The sequence below is a fragment of the Rana temporaria genome, chromosome 7 (assembly GCF_905171775.1).
Source record: "Rana temporaria chromosome 7, aRanTem1.1, whole genome shotgun sequence".
In the NCBI taxonomy this organism is placed as follows: domain Eukaryota; kingdom Metazoa; phylum Chordata; class Amphibia; order Anura; family Ranidae; genus Rana; species Rana temporaria.
The window spans coordinates 100,774,988-100,794,525 of record NC_053495.1 but is presented as its reverse complement, the minus strand read 5'-3'; the positions used below and the strand labels follow the sequence as shown (position 1 = coordinate 100,794,525).

The window sequence follows — 19,538 nt, the reverse complement described above, 5'->3', positions numbered from 1 at the left end:
GGCCTGTGACTGTAAAGTATAAAAGGTTAATGCAAATGAATATATCGGCATATCAGTACGTCCGGCGCGGGAGCGCGCCTAATTTCAATAGTACCCGCCCCATTTAAATTGGACCGCCTTGCGCCGGACCTGTTTAATTTCCAGGTAAGTGCTTTGTGGATCGGGCACTAAATCGGAAATATTGGTGTAACCGGTGTAACGTAAACCGGTTACGTAAACTTGCGCCCGCTGTAAGTGAATCTGGCCCTAAGTGTGCTGAAAAGAACTGGAAAAAGGGTAATATAAATCAACGTGAGTTGTAAATATAGGAGTAGAAGTACAAACTGAGTTCAACTGCCTAAGAGAATTGTAGCTATTCTGCTGGGGTGGGGGAAAGGGGATTGGGGCACATATGCTTTTGCAGCATTAAGTACATGTATGGTAGGTGAAGACTTGCATTTAGTAAAAGGTCTCTCAGTCAGGTGAAGCAGGCATGTTGCAGGGTTTTGGTGCAAGACAACAGAAGCGAGATTTTTAATCATAGTGAGCACATCCTTCCAAAATGGTTGGATGTTTGGACATTGCCAGAAAATATGGAGCATAGTACCTGTCTCATTTTCACATCTCCATGTGTTTGGGACTTGATGGTTTATTTTATGCAGCAGAGCGAGTACCTCGTACAGGTACTCACTTTATAAGGGTAGACGCATCTTTGAATCTATCCTGGACTAAGTCTTTCCTGATGTCTCTGGTGGTTGGAGTGCGCAACTTCTTCAATGCAGAAGGTCTTTAGATGAGGTGGAACAACCAAGTTTTTTCTCTGCTTCTACAGCTTCTACAGCAGTAACCTTGTCCTCAGCCTCTTTTTCTCAGCCCCAAGCATACGAGTACATCTCCCCTTTTCCTTTTTTCAATTATTGGTGTTTATCTTAGCATTTTCAATGTTTGGGTTTTCCCCCGTAGCACCACTCTAAATTTTAGCTCTAGCATTTGTATTTAACTTCTTCTTCTGGTGTTCTTTGACCCCATTGTGTTTTTCCCATAATTTATTGGGCTTTTTAACATTTTAGAATCCTACACTGATGTATGTTAGCCTACCTATCTCCATACTCTTCTGTGCTGTGGAGTTTTTTTTCCCCATTATTTGGCTTGCACACCTAAAGGTGCTTGACACTCTTCAAGCCCCATGCCTCAGAGATTTTGTGAAAACATTGTCAGGAACCTGTTTTCACTACTTCCTTACACCAGATTTTTTGTATACTCCAGTAGTCTTTATTTCCTTCATATACTGTTCCAATGTGGTTATATTCCACCAGGTGGACAAACACGTCTTTATTTCCTACTACTGTAATTTCCTCCAATTTCGTTGCTCCTCTTGGTGGATTGCCTTACATATTTTCAGTGAAAAGTGCCCTTCGAGGTCACAGGTTGCGCTTCTCTGTATAATTAGGCCTTATGTATGCTTGCTCAAACAACTGAGACATGAGGGTTGGCGGTTTGGGTTAAATACAGTAGGGGCTGGCTTAACATTGTTTGCTTTGCCAGTGTCCAGACCTCCTGTAGGTTAACAATATTGTCTACAACGTCCAAAACGTACTACAGTGTTGTGTCCCCCAATGAATTTCAACAAACAGATTTTAAGTATGAAAATCTTACTTTTTTTGTGTTGGATAGAGTATGATGTAGTTAGATCCGTTCCCAAGTTTTATTGCTGTCTATGTCCCAACTGGTGAGATTGATTCCTGTATTTGTCCTGGTGACCTTTGCTACTGAGACAGAAAGTGAAGATACATACATCATTTTGGATTTGTCACCAGAGCAAGAATTAACACCTGTTCCTCTCAAAAATATTTGTATTCTTAATGTGGATGTTAGCCCCAATTATAGAACATTTCGTTTTCTATAGCAATGTGTAGCATAAACAATTGTAAATACTTGTAAAATGTTTGTTTTAATCTTTTTTTGCATTATTGGATCTCAGTGCTACTGATCCTCTGCAGCCTGCTTGTTGCTACTTCCTGTTGATTTATGCTAAAACTGTTTGTGTTTACTGCACCAAATGCAATGGTTTACATCTATAAACTCCATCTTCACAAAAATGTATAATTACAGGAAAAAAAATAAAACCTAAAGATAAAGATGGTGAACCAAATAAACCTAAATCTCCAAAGACTAGAGAAGGTGATGATGATCCCGATAAGCCCGAAATCCCTCCAAAAGGTATGAAATGCAATATCATCTAAAAATGTTTTATTTTTCTAGATCAAAGCCTTTGTAAAATTTGTTTGTACGTCTGCACATTCTCAGGGGGTAGTTTTAATGATGGATGCATGTGTCGCCATATTCCACACATGCAGAGATATTTGTGTTGGTTGTCACTAGATTATATGCCTGTTTTATGAAATCCCTCCTAAGGTGTTTCATTCTTTTTGTGATTGATCATCAATTTTCATATATATATATATATATATATATATATATATATATATATATATATATATATATATATATATATATATATATATATATATATATATATATATATATATATATATATATATATATATATATATATACCATGGTTTGTAGTCTCCATAACTTTCACACAGACTAAATAATATACACGTTCTGACTGACCATTTCTTAAAGGGTCACTAAAGGAAAAAAACATTTTTGCTGAAATGATTGTTTACAGGGTATAGAGACATAAAAGTTAACTGATTCCTTTAAAAAATGATTAAAAATAGATTAAATTCAATCATATAATGTACCTGCAGTTTCACTTTCGTTTTTAAACTGGTTTCATGTTTCTGTGAAGTAAAGAGACCCACAGAACAAAAACAAACAAATCCAGGTCAGTGTTTTATTTTAAAATTAATCTGATTGGTTCTGAGGAGTTTTAGACACACAGCTTGGACCACAGTGAAAAGCTGCCATGAGATTTTTCATAAGGAGCCAGACAAGCAGGAAGTGTGGAGATCACAGCAGAATTACAGCAACTTCAAAGCAAAAACGAACAATGAGGACATGAAACCAGTACTGCAGTAAGGTAAAGGAAGCTATTTAGCTAAAAAAAAATTCCTTTAGTGATCCTTTAAGGCCCTAAATTGTCAGGTCACTACAAATACCGAATTACCACTTTTTGAAAAATAGACAGTGCAAGATATTTAATAAGAGGCATTCTGAATTTTTTGAGTTGTGATTTTTTTGCCACTATTCTTTGGAAAATGATGAAAGTAAATAAGAAAAAGAATTCCACAAAGTTATCAGTTTAGTTATCATTTTAACAATTTTTTTCTCACACACAACATAGGTATACTTAGAATGACACCCCAAAACACATACACGTTTTGCTACTCCTCCTGAGTATGGAAAATGCAGAAAAAAGTGAAAATGTATTTTTTTTGCACAAAGTTGTCAATTATTAATATAATTTCAGCACTGGTGTGGTGGTGACCAGGAACACTGTTGATGGCATACACTGGTCTTGTGACACTGGGACTGGTGTCACAGTGATCAGGGAAATGGTTTCTGGTTTTACTGGCTGTTGTAACGCTGGCACTGGTGTGGCAGTGATCAGGAACATTGTTACTGGCTTACACTGGTCTGGTGACACTGGAACTTATGTGGCAATGATCAGAAACACGGGCACCTCCCCCCATATTTAAAAAAATGGCCCTTTAAAAAGATAGAAAAAAGGTCCTTACGTGCACTGTGTTCGGGTGCCGGACACAGTGCTCTATAGGAAGCGCCACATCTATGCAATCACAAGATTGCAGATGAGGCGCTTCATTTTCAGGCTTTAAAGACGCCCTGCGGCGCATTCCATTGCGCCGATCAGCTTCCGCCCAGTGCCGTAGTATGTATTACTACGTCCGGGTACTTCCGGCTTTTACTGTGCCAGTGTGCCCAAGTGGAGGAAGCATGAGGAGCGGACTCCTCCACTGCCGCTGCTGCCTGATGCCCACTGAAAGAGACACAGCAGGAGGACAGGACACCACAGCCCAGTAAGTACCGGACCTCCTGCAGAGAATGGGGGGGTGCTATAAGTGTGTCCTGAGCCTCATTAGTCCAGAAGGGAGCCTTGCACCTGCAGGAGAGGAGAGCCGGCTGTTCTGCCTTCTAAATCGTGTTTAACCCCTGCAGCGCTGCTGGCTTTCTTCCTCCCAGCTGCTATGCAGGGGATCAATGCTACATACCTTTAGTTAGAAGCTGTGCCATGCTGGTTTTGTTCTCAGGCTGTGTCCTGATTTTGGAACAGCAGGGACATAAACTATTTACACTGCCTGCCGGGTCCTGAAACTTCCCTTCCCCTCCCCCTGTGATTGGCAATGTTATCTCTTGCAAGGAGGAAAGATGGAGGTAAGAAGTTCTCTGCCTGCTTTTCCCTGAGTCCTGAGCTCTGCTGACCTCCACACTGTGCTTTGTGTGTCCTATATGCTGCATGTTGTAGTGCTACTGCTGGAAGTAGGTGAGTGGGGGAATGAAGCTGCAGAAAAGTTCAGGATTCAAAAAGGGGAGAATGTGCCAGGAGCCAGCCTTGTACTGCAGGTAGATCCTGGCTACCACTGCAAGTCTGGAGCTAGGGGACAGTGAATACACCTGGAGGTGGGGGGGAGGAATTGCTGTCAGTGTGTCCTGTGACCCCCGAGGTGGGGGGTGCTATCAGTGTGCCTCGATCCCCGCTGGGGGAGAAATTGCCGTCAGTGCGTCCTGCGATTCCCAAGGTGGGGGGTGCTATCAGTGTACCTCGATCCCCGCTGGGGGGGAGGAATTGCTGTCAGTGTGTCATGCAAGCCCCGAGCCAGTGTGCTGCGATCCAGCGGTTGCTGTTATCGTATCCTCCACCAGTATGGGGGTGCTGACAGTGTGCTGTGAAATCGGTATATGTAATACTGCTGATCTATATACCCTTTATGTGATGCTGCTGATCTATATACTCTTATCTGATGCTGCTGATCTATATATGCTTTATATGATGCTGCTGATCTATATACCCTTTATGTGATGCTGCTGATCTATATACTCTTATCTGATGCTGCTGATCTATATATGCTTTATATGATGCTGCTGATCTATATACCCTTTATGTGATGCTGCTAATCTATATACCCTTTATGTGATGCTGCTGATCTATATACTCCTTATGTGATGCTTCTGATCTATATACCCCTTATGTGATGCTTCTGATCTATATACCCCTTATGTGATGCTGCTTATCTATATACAGTATCTGTAATGCTGACCTATACACCCTGATCTGTGAAGCTGAGCTGTGTACTCTTGACACTATATGGGTGGAAGCAAGTGGAATACAGGGGACAGAGTGGGTTGGTTCTATAAGGGGTGGGGCTTCTGAGAAATGGTAAGGTGTCAAAAAGGAAGGTGAAACTGAGAGTGGTGTGGTGGTGTGACCAGAAACACTGTTGAGGGCAACACTGGTCTGGTGAGACTATGACTGGTGTGGTAGTAATCAGGAAAAACTGTTACTGGCATAAACTTTTCTGGTAACACTGGGACTGGTGTGACAGCAATTAGGAATACTGTTGATGGCTTACACTGGTCTAATGAAACTGGGACTGGTATGGTGGCAATCTTGAAAACTGCTGATGTTGTTCACTGGTGTGGTGATACTGAGACTGGTGTGGCGGCAATCTGGAACACTGTTGCTGGCTTACACTGGTCTGGTGACACTGCAACTGGTGCAGCAGTGATCATTAACCCTGTTGCTGGCTGCAAAGGTCTGGCAACACTGTGACAAGTGCAGTGGTGATTGGAGATACTGTGACTGGTGTAGCAGTGATTGGGGACACTATGACTGGCTGCACTGGTCTGTTGACGATGCACGGCTGTAACAGGGATCAGAAACAATGACCTGCTGCACTGATGCAGTGATATCTGAGCAGGCAGCCATTATACATGATCACTGTCACAGCAGTACACTATCACCATATTGACACCCATTGCCGGGCCGTTCATTAAGGGCGCACGGGCACCGCCCCCCCCCCCATCCATGCGTCTGGCCACTTGTCAGATGCCGAACGCATGAATTCTAATGGGGGGGTGTTTTTTTGAAGCACTGATTAGAGCCAAAGGCTTAAATAGGCTTCAAAATAGTGTGGGCTCGGGGCACAGAGAATATGCTCACAGCCCACCCAGGTGTGTTACAATAGCGAATGAATATTCTTAATTCTAACACTGATCCTCCTCCCGGCCAATCAGGCATTGTTACTATGGTGACATTGTACTGCTGCTGCTATTGATTGGCTGCTGCACTGGATTTCAGTGTCATCAGTGCAGCCAGTCAGTTTCTCTGATCACCAGACAGACCAGTTCAAATAAACCATAGTGACATAGCACTGCTCAAGGGGATGTGATCGTGTTAATTACAGTGCTTATCACTGTAATGATCACTTTGAATGGCCCATAGACTGCATTATGTGTGTTTACAAGTGTTATCACTGTGCCCTGATCTTTAATCTGTGATCACAGTGCTCACATCCACAAGCAGTGTATGTTGGAATCTCTCACCCAGCTGTTTATGTGCAGTAGTTGGATGGGAATTAGTCACAAAAAATCAAATAATGAAAAATGTTGTCGTTTTTCTTTATCTTGTTTCTTTACCTTTATCTTGTTTTGGATGACAAAACGATTAGCTTTGTTCTGGAAAACATTGATTTACATCCTACAATATATGCAGTATGTACTTACAGCCTTCAGTTTCAAAAACATTTTTGTTTGGTGTTTATAATTGTTTAATATAAAAAATATGTATTTTAGGATTTGTATTTCTCTCTAATCAAAAATAATTTAAAAAAATAATATATATGTTTCTATATATGTGTGTGTGTGTGTGTGTGTAAGGCATTGCAATTTAAGCTATACATGTTATTGGCTAACTTAAGTTAATAAAGATGCAAGCTTTTGGGATGACTTAGATCCCTTTGTCAGGCTGTATATATTTTCTTGCATCTTTAATAACGTAAGTTGGTCAATAACATGTACTGTATCACTTATGCCTCGTACTCACGATCAAATTTTCCATTGGAAAAACCTTGGATGTTTTTTCCGACAGAATTCCGCTCAAGCTTGTCTTGCATACACACGGTCACACAAAGGTTCTCTGAACTTTCGACCGTCAAGAACATGCGACGTACAACACTATGACAAGCCCAGAATTGTTTCCGAGCATGCGTCAGAATTTTGCAAGTCGGAATTGCTACAGATGATTGGAATTTCCTATTGGAATTTTTTCCATCGGAAAATTTGAGAACCAGCTGTCAGATTTTTGTTGGTGGAAATTCCGACAGGAAAAGTCCGATGGAGCCTACACACGGTCGGAATTTCCAACCAAAAGATCACATCAGACTTTTCTTGTTGGCAATTCTGACCATGTGTACGGAGCATTACATTAAAATTAAAATTAATTAACACATTTAAAATAAATACATATATACCGTATTTTCCGGCGTATAAGACGACTTTTTGGATGCAAAAAAATGCATCCAAAGTCGGGGGTCGTCTTATACGCCGGGTACGGTCTCCGTGCAGCTGCGATCGTCATAATTTCAAAGCTGCGCGCCGTCTTCTCAGCACGTCCTCGCTGTCCTGTGATTGGCGGAACAGAAATCTTCCCAGCAGCGCCTCTGTTCTGTTTTCCGCCTATCACGGATGCCTTCTCATCCTCGGACGAGATGAGAAGGCATCCGTGATTGGCGGATCATAGAACAGAGGCGCTACTGGGAAAATGTGTGTTCTGCCAATCACAGGACACGCTGAGAAGACGGCGCGCGGCTTTGAAATCATGGACGCTCGCAGCAGACGGAGACTGTCACCGGCCTGCAAAACGTGAGTGATGGCACAGTGGGGGGGGGGAAAGTGGGGGCATGCAATGTGATGGCACTGTGGGGGAATGCAATGTGATGGCACTGTGGGGGCATGCAATGTGATGGCACTGTGGGGGCATGCAATGTGATGGCACTGTGGGGGCATGCAATGTGATGGCACTGTGGGGGAAAGTAATGTGATGGCACTGTGGGGGCATTTAATGTGATGGCACAGTGGGGGCATGTAATGGCACAGTGGGGGCATGTAATGGCACAGTGGGGGCATGTAATGGCACAGTGGGGCTTGAAAAAAAGGGGGTAGTCTTATACAGTGAGTATATCCCAAAACCAAAAATTTTCCTGGAAAATTAGGGGGTCGTCTTATACGCCGGGTCGTCTTATATGCCGGAAAATACGGTATATACTGTATATGTATATATATATATATATATATATATATATATATATATATATATAGTCATTAAAAAATAATTATAAAAAAATAAAATGATGAAAACTTCTGTAGTTTTTCTTTATCTTGTTTTGAGTGACAAAACTTTTAGTGTTGTACTGAAAACTGACATACTGAAAATTAATTTCAGAGCCAAATCAGAGAAATCCTAATGATAAAGGTGACAAACCGAAAAAAAACAGAGGCCCAACATCTAAGGAAAGAGATGATGATGCTGAAGGGCCAGACAAAAATCCTAAAGGTGTAAAAATTAAACTTACATTTGCAAACTTACAAATGTAAACTTACAGTTTTTGTTTTAAATACCATACATCTTTATATACGTTTGGATACAAACATTGTGAGTTCATAAAGGGTGCACATTATAAGGATAACAAGGACATGTTTACCCTGAAACATTAAGCAATGTTTGTATTTTCTTTTGTAACATAATAAAATGTGAACATTCTAGTTAACTTTTGTCATAGAAAAAGTACATTTTTGCATTTATGTAGCAAAGTATTTATGGATAACTCATTAAATTATGGAACACATTCAAATGCACGCTGTGTGTGGTATGTACTTACAGACCCAAAACATTTTTTGCCTAGTGTTGATAATTGTTCAATATAAACAGTACCTTTTTTGCAGCATTTGCATTTCTGTTTAATCAGATGAATTAGAAAAAAATACTATTTGGCTAACTTGGGCTAACTTAAAGTGATTGCAAACGTTTGTCTTTATTTTCTTTTGTTTTAAATAATAAACATGTTATACTTACCTACTTGGTGCAATGGTTTTGCACAGAGCAAACCCAAATCTCCTCTTCTGGGTTCCGCCACCGTAGCTCATTTCTCCACCTCTCCTGCGAGTGCCCCCATAGGAAGATCATTCTTATGAGAGCACTTGTGCACGCTCAATCACGCGCCACGCTACCTGCATCTATAGACACAGACAGTGTGGCTCGGCTTGCATCCACTCCCTCGCCTCTGGATTTGATTGCTCCCGCTGCTATCAATCTGCCCAGTAAGGAGGGAGAGAGAAGAGAGAAGAGGGAGCATCTGCTTTCAGGTGCAGTGCTGGATTGAGATCAGACTCAGGTAGTTATAAGGGGGGATTAACGACACGGAAGTTTTTTTTTTACCTTAATGGAGAGAATGCATTAAGTTAAAAAACCTTAAAGGGGTTGTAAACCCTCATATTTTTCACCTTACTGCATCCTATGCAGTAAGGTGAAAAAACCTCTGTCACTGACCCATTTTTCTCACCTGAGCCCGTTTGTTCCCACGCCTGAGAGGTGCACACCCTCTCTGGCCAGGCTCTCGGCTCTTGATTGGATAGATTGATAGCAGCACAGCTATTGGCTCCTGATGCTGTCAATCAAACACAATGACTTGGGCACCAGGGGGTGAGTCAGGGCCGAGTCTGGCATCCTGTGTCTATGGATGCAAATGCTGGACTCAGGAGCGTGCTCACATGGTAACCCCCAGGGAGAGTGCTGTACCGCATCAGCATTATGATTGTTCTCAAAAGGGCCGGTTGTATCTGTAAGATTAGATGTCCAGCGCATCCCATCGCCTTACATTAGATGTCAAGAGCCACCTTATCATCAGAAGTTAAGTTCCCCACTCTCCCTTACATCACAGTGCACCCCCCTTTCCTTATGCTGCTGATGGGAAGAAGCTGGATGCATTGCTTGAAAGCAGAAAGTAGGGGTCTGGAGGAGGACCAGAGGTGGGCTGGAGCTCTCCGGCAGCTGCAGGAGACGTGCGAGGCCCACATGGCCCACAAGGCCTTGTGTTCGACATCTATGTCCTAGGGGGTTTCCCAATGTGGGGAGGAGCCGCAAGCATTGTTGGTGGTCCCCAGAAAATGAGGATCGAGGCCACTCTGTGCAAAACGAACTACACAGTGGAGGTAAGTATGATATGTTTTTTTTTTTTTTTTTAAACTAGGGTTTACAACCCCTTTAAGGCTTTAGAACCAATTTAAGTTAAGACAGGTTTAAACTTTTGGGATGACTTTTGTCAGGTTTTATACATTTACTTTCATCTTTACTAACGTAAATTAGCCAAAAACATGTATTGGTTAGGTGATTGTAAATGCTCACTTTTTTTAATTAAAATAACAAACATGGTATACATACCTGCTCCTTTCAATGTTTTTTCACTGATCAGCCTCCTCTTCTTGGGTCCCCCACTGATGCTCCTAACTCCTCTCCCCACACCATGTGTTCCTATAGCAACCCAAATGCTTTTGGGGCACTTGTGCAGGCTTGCTCCCAAGCTCTGCTTTGTTTTTAATAAAAAAAACATTGTGAACATTTTTGTAGTTTTTCTGTATCTTGTTTTGAGTGCCAAATTATTAGTGTTGTGCTCACATCACTGAAAACTAACATACTGAAAATTAATTTCAGAGCCAAATCAGAGAAATCCTAATGGTAAAGGTGACAAACCAAAAGAACCCAGAGGCCCAACATCGAAGGAAAGAGGAGATGATGCTGAAGGGCGAGACAAAAATTCCAAAGGTGTAAAAATCAAACTTACATTTGTAAACTTACAAATGTAAACTTACATTTGTTTTTAAGTTTGAACAAAGGGTTAAAAGTGCCTGTGTTGTGGCGCTGCCAAATTGCTTTGCAGAAGCTTTGGCAGCACTGCCCATTAATTTCAATGGGCAGGGCATTTTGGGTGCGGTGTATACATCACTCCCAAACTGTCCCAAAGATGCTGCTTGCAGGACTTTTTCTAATGTCCCGCAAGCGCAACGCCCTAGTGTGAAAGCACTAGGGCTTTCACACTGGGGTGGCATGGGAGTCTTTTTTCAGGCACTTTATAGGCGCTATGTTTAGTGCTAAAACACCTGAAAAACATCTTCAGTGTGAAAGGGGTCTTAATTACAAACTTAAAAAACACATATATATATATATATATATATATATATATATATATATATATATATATATATACACACACACTGTATTGCCAAAAGTATTGGGATACCTGCCATTACACGCACATTAACTTTAATGCATTCCAGTCTTAGTCCAAAGTCCATAAAGACATGGATGAGCGAGTTTGGGGTGGAGGAGCTTGGCTGTACTGCACAGAGTCCTGACCTCACCCTGATAGAACCCCTTTGGGATGAATTGGAGCGGAGATTGCGAGCCAGGCTTTCTCATCCATCATCAGTGCCTAACCTCACAAATGTGCTTCTGAAAGAATGGTCAAACATTCCCATAGACACACTCCTAAACCTTGTGGACAGCCTTCCCAGAAGAGTAGAAGCGGTTATAGCTGCAAAGTTTGTCAACTCAATATTAAATACTACGGCACTAAGACTAATGCCATTAAAGTTCATGCGCGTGTAAAGGCAGGCGTCCAAATACTTTTGACAATATAGTGTACATCAATAGTTATTACAATTGTTTAATTTAAAAAAATAAAATAAAAAATAAAACTTCTGTAGTTTTTCTGATCTTGTTTTGAGTAATAAAATTATTAGTGTTGTGCTCACATCACTGAAAACCAACATCCTGAAAATGAATTTCAGAGCCAAATCAGAGAAATCCTAATGATAAAGGTGACAAACCGAAAGAACCCAGAGGCCCAACATCTAAGGAAAGAGGAGATGATGTTGAAGGGCGAGACAAAAATCCCAAAGGTGTAAAAACTAAATTTACATTTGTAAACTTACAAATGTAAACTTTCATTTGATTTTAAGGTTGAATATTTTTTTATTTCATTATATTTACATATATTTTTTATATACATTTATATATACACATTGTGCGTTCATAAAGGGGGCACTATATAATGATAAGAGGGGCATGTTTACTCTAAAACATTAGAGCAATGTTTGTATTTTCTTAAACTTATATTTTGCATGTTTTATTATTGTACATTGAGTAACATAAGAAAATCTGAGCTTTAGGCTCCTTTAACATTAATGTGTGTCTCTAAAGTAATTTTTAAATTCTTTTGACCAAAGTCGTATCCAAAGTCGGACCAAAGTAGTGCAGGAACTTTTTCTGAAGTTAGTGTCAGTAGGAATGGCTCTCATAGAAATACATTCGATTTCACATGTCCTGCGACTTGGGCTTTTACAGGTCAGATCCCAAGTCACAGAAGTGTGAAAGGAGCTGTTGTTATAGAAAAAAAATGAAATTTAGCATTTATGCAGCAATATATTTATGGATACCTCATTCATTTCTGGAACATACTCATATGCATGCTGTATGTGGTACAGTATGTATTAACAGCCTTCAGTTTCAAAAACATTTTTGCTTGTTTATAATTATACTATATAAACCATACAGGTTTTGTTTTTTAGTATTTGTATTTCTTTCTAATTAGATATTTTAGAAAAAACGTTTATAAATGTTACCCTTTATGGCCTAAATTAAAGTAATTGTAAGCCTCTGTTTTTTTTTTTTTCTTTGTTTTAAATAATGAACATGGTATACTTACCTGCTCTGTGCAATGGGGTCCGCCTCTGGGGTCCACTTCTGGGGTCCCTCAATGGAGCTCCTGGTTCCACCTCTTCCGTGAATGCCCCTATAGTAAGATGCTCCCTATAGGAGCAATTGTGAAGGCTTGATACCAAGCCACACTGTCTGTACCCATAGACACTGAAAGGGTGGCTTGGCCTCGCATCCACTCCCTCGCCACTGGATTTGATTGACAGCAGAAAGTTTCTTACGTTAATGCAGAGAATACATTAAAGGGGTGTTCCAGCCTTTTTTTAAGTTTATTAAAAGTCAGCAGCTACAAAAAGTATAGCTGCTGGCTTTTAATAAACAGACACTTACCTGCTCCATGGTTCCAGCGATGCGTCAGCCGGGGCTCCGCTCTTTGCCCCCCTCGCCAGCCGGCGTCTTCATTCCTAGTGTGGGCACCCGGCAGTGACAGCTTTCGGCTTCATGGCCGGGCACCCACTGTGCATGCGCGAGCGGCACTGTGCATGCGCGAGCAGCGTGGCGCCGTCGCATTGGACAGGCGCTCGCCTACAGGGAGGGGCTGCAATAAGGCGATTAAGCTAATCGCCTTACCAGCCCCTCGGCGGAAGGAGGAAGTGGGACAGGAAGTCCCACTCCTCCTGACCCCCCCACTACCCCCCCAAAAAAATTACATGCCAAATGTGGCATGTAAGGGGGGAAGGAGTGGATTAAGCGGAAGTTCCATTTTTAGGCGGAACTCCGCTTTAAGTAAAAAAAAACTTAAGGCTTTAGAACCACATATTTTCTTAAGTTATTAAAGATACAAGCTTTTGGGATACCTTAGATCCCTTTGATAGGTTTTATACATTTTTTTGCATCTTTACTAATGTACTGTAGGTTAGCCAATAATGTGTATTACTTAAGGAGATTGTAATTGCTCAGTTTTCTTTTAATTAAAATAATAAACACACCTGCTCTGTGCAACGGTTTTGCACAGAGCAGTCTTCTCGGATCCCCCACTGATACTCCTGGCTTCTCTCCCTCCACTTGGGCAGGCTCACTCCCAAGCTCCACTCTGTGTCCATTGACACAGAGTGCAGCCTAGCCTTGCCCCTGCTTCCTCCTCTCTGGCTGTTAATGACATCGGCAGGAGCCAATTGCTCCCACTGCTGTCTCTGAGCCAATTAGGAGGGAGAGAGCAGAGAGAGCCATCGCTCTTGTGCACATTGCTGAATCGAGATCAGGCTGGGGGGGGGGGGGGGAACTGCATGCAGCAGGTTGTTTACCTTAAAATGGAAGTTCAGGCAAACCCTAACTGTTGCTTAACCTGCTCTATGCTATATTCTAAACCTAATCTATCTAACCCTGTAAAGCAAAAATCGCTATACTTACCTATCCTGCAGCCAATCCAGTCCAGTCCCAGCATCAGCTGTCAGCAACGGCTTCAGTGGGCAGGCAGGTGCAGGAGAGGCAGCCAACAATGGATGCCCCATAGTAAGTCTATGACTGACATCACCTCCCAGACATTTCACAGCCGTTGTCGGTCCTCTTCTGCACACACAATCCGCCACTCGAAACTGGACTGGATCGGCAGCAATTTTTTTTACAGGGTTAGATAAATTAAGTTTAGAAAGTAGCAGAGAGTAGATTTAGAGTTAGTTCCTTTTTGCCTGGAATCTTTAATAATGAAGAGAATGCATTATGGTAAACAACCTTCTGCCTTTAGAACTACTTTAAATTATAAACTTAAAAGAAAAAAAAATATATATATATATATATATATATATATATATATATATATATATATATATATATATATATATATATATATATATATATATATATATATATATACACGGTATATCAATAGTTATCACAATTGTTTCATTTAAGAATATATATATATAAAATTATGAAAACTTCTTTAGTTTTTCTATATCTTGTTTTGAGTTCCAAAACTATTAGTGTTATGCTCATATCACTGAAAGCTAACATACTGAAAACTAATTTCAGAGCCAAATCAGAGAAATCCTAATGATAAAGGTGACAAACCAAAAGAACCCAGAGGCCCAACATCTAAGGAAAGAGGAGATGATGGCGAGGGGCGAGACAAAAATCCCAAAGGTGTAAAAACTAAACTTACATTTGTAAACTTACAAATGTAAACTTACATTTGTTTTTAAGCTTGAATATATATATATATATATATATATATATATATATATATATATGTATATATATATTCTTTTTTATATACATATATACATTTTTTATATACATTTAGATTTAGAAACAATTTGAGTTCATAAAGGGGCACAATAAGGATAAGGGGGGCATGTTTACCCTGAAACATTACAATTTTCTTAAACTTATTTGTAGCATTTGTTTTATTATAGTACATAATATAACAAAATGTGAGCTTTAGGCTCCCTTTACACTAGTGTGTCTCCAAAGTTGCACGATTTCCAGTGCGACTTTGGAGTGTGACTTTGATGCAACTTTTTGTACAACTTTGATCTGACTTTCCATTCTTTGGACCAAAGTTGCATCAAAAGTCGGACAGAAGTAGTGCAGGAAACCTTTTCTGTATTTGCAGTGATAGTGTCAGTAGGAACGGCTCTCATAGAAATACATTGAATTTCACATGTCCTGCGACTTGGTGACTTGGGATTTTACAAGTCAGATCCTAAGTCCCAGAAGTGTAAAAGCTTTATAGTTAACTGTTGTTACAGAAAAAAGGTAAATTTTGCCTTTATGCAGCAAAGTATTTATGGATAACTCAATTAATTCTGGAAAACTCATATGCGTGCTGTATGTGATATTTACTTACAGCCCTCAAAAACATTTTTGCTTAGTGTATATATTTGTTCTATATAAACAGTAGCTTTTCTTAGCATTTGTATTCCTTTTTATTCAGATAAATTTGAAAAACAATTTTAAGTGTTAACCTTTATGGCCTAAATTAAAGTGATTGCAAGCCTTTGGTTTTTCTTTCTTCTATGTTTTAAATAATTAACGTGTTCTACTTACCTGCTCTGTGCAATGGTTTTGCACAGAGCAAACCTAAACCTCCTCTTCTGGGGTTCCCCAGAGGAGTCAATATTGCTTAAGGTGATTGCAAATGCTCAAATTTGTATTAAATTAAAAGAACAAACATAGTGTACTTACCTGCTCTGTGAACCATTTTTGCACAGATCAGCCTCCTCTTCTTGGGTGCCCCACTGATGCTCCTGGCTCCTCTCCCCCACTGAGTACCCCCATAGCAAGCTGCTTGCTTTTGGGAAAATGTGTGGGCTCACTCCCAAGTTCCGCTCTGCGTGTCCATTGACACACAGAGCACAGCTCAGCCCTGTCCCTGCTCACCCCTCCCTGGCTGTTATTGACATCAGCAGGGGTGAATGGCTCCCACTGCTGTCTCTGAGCCAAATAGGAGGAAAAGAGCTGAGAGGGCCACTGCACTCATGCACATCACTGGATCATGATCAGGCTCAGGTAAGTATAAGGAGGACACTTACTATAGTTATTAGATAGGTATTACAATAGTTATTACAATTATTTAATTTAGAAAAAAATAAATAGAATAATTAAAACTTCTGTAGATTTATTATATCTTGTTTTGAGTGCCAAAACTATTAATGTTGTGCTCACATCACTGAAAACTACAATACTGAAAAATAATTTCAGAGCCAAATCAGAAAAATCCTAATGATAAAGGTGACAAACCAAAAGAACCCAGAAGCCCAACATCTAAGGAAATAGGAGATGATGGCGAGGGGCGAGACAAAAATCCCAAAGGTGTGAAGATACTATTTGCTTTTAAAGTTTAATATATTTTTATTTCCATTTTTAAAACATTAATGTATAAACAGTGTGGGTACTTAAAGAGGGGCACATTATAAGGGTAAAGTAGTTTGTTTAACTTAAAATATTAGAGAAAAGTTTGTATTTTTCTTATAGAACATTGGGTAACAGAATACAATACCTTGAATGTAGTTACTCAACTTATAGAATCCTGAATAATATGGTTTATGCGAGTATTATGTTAACTGTTTTTATAAAAAGAAAAGTACATTTTATATTTATGCAGCAATATCATATATTTGACTGTACATGTCAGAAACCTAATAGCTGCAATGATTTTTATTATTGCCAGATCAAGATGACAAAGATGGAAAACCCAAAAAGCCCAAAGTAAAAAATGGTGATGACCCTGAAGATCCAGACTCACTTCCAAAAGGTATTTCTTTCATATGGTTTAAAAACAGGTAGAGATCATTTTAGGGCTTGTGTGTGTGGGCATTTGTTTGCATTAGTGCTTCTTTTCTAACCAATGAAAAAGCAGCCTAAAGCGGCATTAAACAAATGAATATATTGCAGGTTACCAATTCTTAGATGTGTTGGCTGCATTATTGTTATATCTTTCGACTTTTTCCATTTATTTCACTCATTTTCTTTCCTTTATTTTCACTCAGTGATCTGGCTAATTATGTACTTCCTGACTTAGTGTGCTTCTACTCTTGATAGAAGAACAAGAGACATCTTTAGAAATTTAGAGACTCTCTCTTGATTTTATTGCTGTCTTTCCCTGAAGTTTGGGTTTAAAGAGACTACACAATCCCGCATCAGGCTTCCAAACTTAACTGTCATGGTTGAAATCCAGCCCGTTCTGAGAGGAAAAACTCCAACGCATCTAGGTAGCGTTGGAGCTTACCAGTAAGGCCCCATACACACCATAGAATCTATCCGCAGATAAATCCCATCAAATGGGTTTCTGCGGATAGATCCTATGGTGTGTACACGCCAGCGGATCTTTATCCGCAGATAAATCTCCCCTGGGATGGATTTCCAGCAGATGGATATTTGCTGACATGCTCAACAAATCCATCTGCTGGAATCCATTCCAACGGATGGATCCGCTCATCTGTACAGACTTACCGGATCCATCCGTCCAAAGGGATTCCCCGCACGCGTCGTAATGATTTGACGCATGCGTGGAATTCCTTATATGACAGCGTCGCGCCCGTCGCCGCGTCATAATAGCGGCGACGGCGCGACACGTCATCTGCAGAGGATTTCAGCGCGGATTTCAATGCGATGGTGTGTACACGCCATCGCATAGAAATCTTCTGAAATCCTCGAGAGGATTTATCCGCGGATACGGTCCGCTGGACCGTATCTGCGGATAAATCCTCTCGTGTGTATGGGGACTTAGCCTTGCTCCCATCCCCCACACATGCCTTTCAAGATGATAAGCTGCCTCACCAATAGAGATGGGCTGAACATCCCCCTGTTTGGTTTGAAGCAGAACTCCCGAACAGGGGAAAAGTTCTAACCCAAACGGTGAACCCCATTGAAGTTTATGTTTTTTTTTAAACAATCGTTTCAAAGGGTGCAGTGATTTTAACCGCTAAAGCCTCGGCCCATTTTGTAGCTAAAGGACCAGGCCCCTTTTTGCGATTCGGCACTGCGTCGCTTTAACTGTCAATTGCGTGGTTGTGCGTTGTGGCTCCCAAACAAAATTGATGTCCTTTTTTTCCCCACATATAGAGCTTTCTTTTGATGGTATTTGATCACCTCTGCGGTTTTTATTTATTGCGCTATAAACAAAATAAAGCGACAATTTAAAAAAAAAAAATTATATTTTTTACTTTTAGCTATAATAAATATCCCCCAAAAATATATGTATACAATTTTTTTTTTCCTCAGTTTAGGCCGATACGTATTCTTCTACATATTTTTGGTAAAAAATCGCAATATGGGTTTATTGATTGGTTTGCGCAAAAGTTATAGCGTCTACAAAATAGGGGATGGTTAAATGACATTTTTATTAATATTTTTTTTTAGCATGCTAAGAAACATGTCCGCTGGGACGCTGTTCGGCGGACATGTCTGCTGGTTAGTACGTCTAACCAGCGGACAGAAATCCCACGCATGCGTCGAATTGATTCGACGCATGCGTGGAAGCATTGAACTCGCGCGATAGAGAACGTCGGTGTTGTCTACATCACCGCGTTCTCTGTTCGCGCGGATTTCGATTTGATGGTGTGTACAGCCATCAGACCGAAATCTCCCAGCGGACATGTCCGATGAAAACGGTCCGGCGGGGCTTAAGGCCTCGTACTCACGACCAAACATGTCTGCTGAAACTGGTCCGCGGACCAGTTTCAGCGGACATGTTCGTTCGTGTGTAGGCAGTAACGTACAGAATTCCAGCAAACAATCGTCGGCCAGACCGTTTTCCAACGAACAACTGTTTCCTGGTCTTGCTTTAAAACAGTCTGCTGGAATCGTGTCCGTCAGACATGTTCGGTCGTCTGTACACAAAAGCAGCGTACAAAAACCCCGCGCATGCTCAGTCCAAATGAGGAGACGGGAGCGCTCGTTCAGGTAAAACTCGCGTTTCTTTGGGATATGGCACATTCGTCATTAGAAACCTTTTATTCTAGCAAGAGAACAATGTCTTAAAAAGGCGCACTAAACCACATTTTAAAGCCTCGTTTTCTTAATTCTTCTCTTGCTAGAATAACCCCGTTCTCTTGCTGATGCAATTTCAATAGAGTTGTCCCATACTGAAATGTCACATTTCTTGCTTGTGATGTAATCCTTTAATAATGTTTTCTATGCCAGACGTGTGTTTTGGTTGGTGGTCCTCCATAATTTAGAGTAGTCATTTTTGTAAAGGAATGTGCATTTTTTTTATTTTTTTTTTGTTTCTAGTTATGTCACCATTTAAACAATTTTTTTTTTACATGTTTTTTTAAATTAATTTTTTTTTTTGGTGTTTCATTAGAGAATATTAAACCATGTTGGCACACCAAATGTCCCCCCCCCCCCCCCAAGGAGT

The 19,538-nt window shown here is 40.5% G+C and overlaps 1 protein-coding gene across 25 annotated transcripts in view; it reads left to right on the top strand.

Moving 5' to 3' along the window:
- The window catches only part of PRG4 (proteoglycan 4), a 153,864-nt gene that overhangs the window by 69,463 nt on the left and 64,863 nt on the right, over positions 1 to 19,538 (top strand). For 12 of the 25 annotated variants that reach the window (XM_040359775.1, XM_040359764.1, XM_040359768.1 and 9 more), the window contains 7 exons: positions 2,092 to 2,199; positions 8,408 to 8,518; positions 10,673 to 10,783; positions 11,809 to 11,919; positions 14,708 to 14,818; positions 16,379 to 16,489; positions 16,848 to 16,931. In XM_040359775.1, the coding sequence (XP_040215709.1) occupies positions 2,092 to 2,199; positions 8,408 to 8,518; positions 10,673 to 10,783; positions 11,809 to 11,919; positions 14,708 to 14,818; positions 16,379 to 16,489; positions 16,848 to 16,931 (747 nt within the window). The remainder of the gene's footprint in view (positions 1 to 2,091; positions 2,200 to 8,407; positions 8,519 to 10,672; positions 10,784 to 11,808; positions 11,920 to 14,707; positions 14,819 to 16,378; positions 16,490 to 16,847; positions 16,932 to 19,538) is intronic. The other 13 variants (XM_040359767.1, XM_040359773.1, XM_040359771.1 and 10 more) reach the window with 13 other exon arrangements.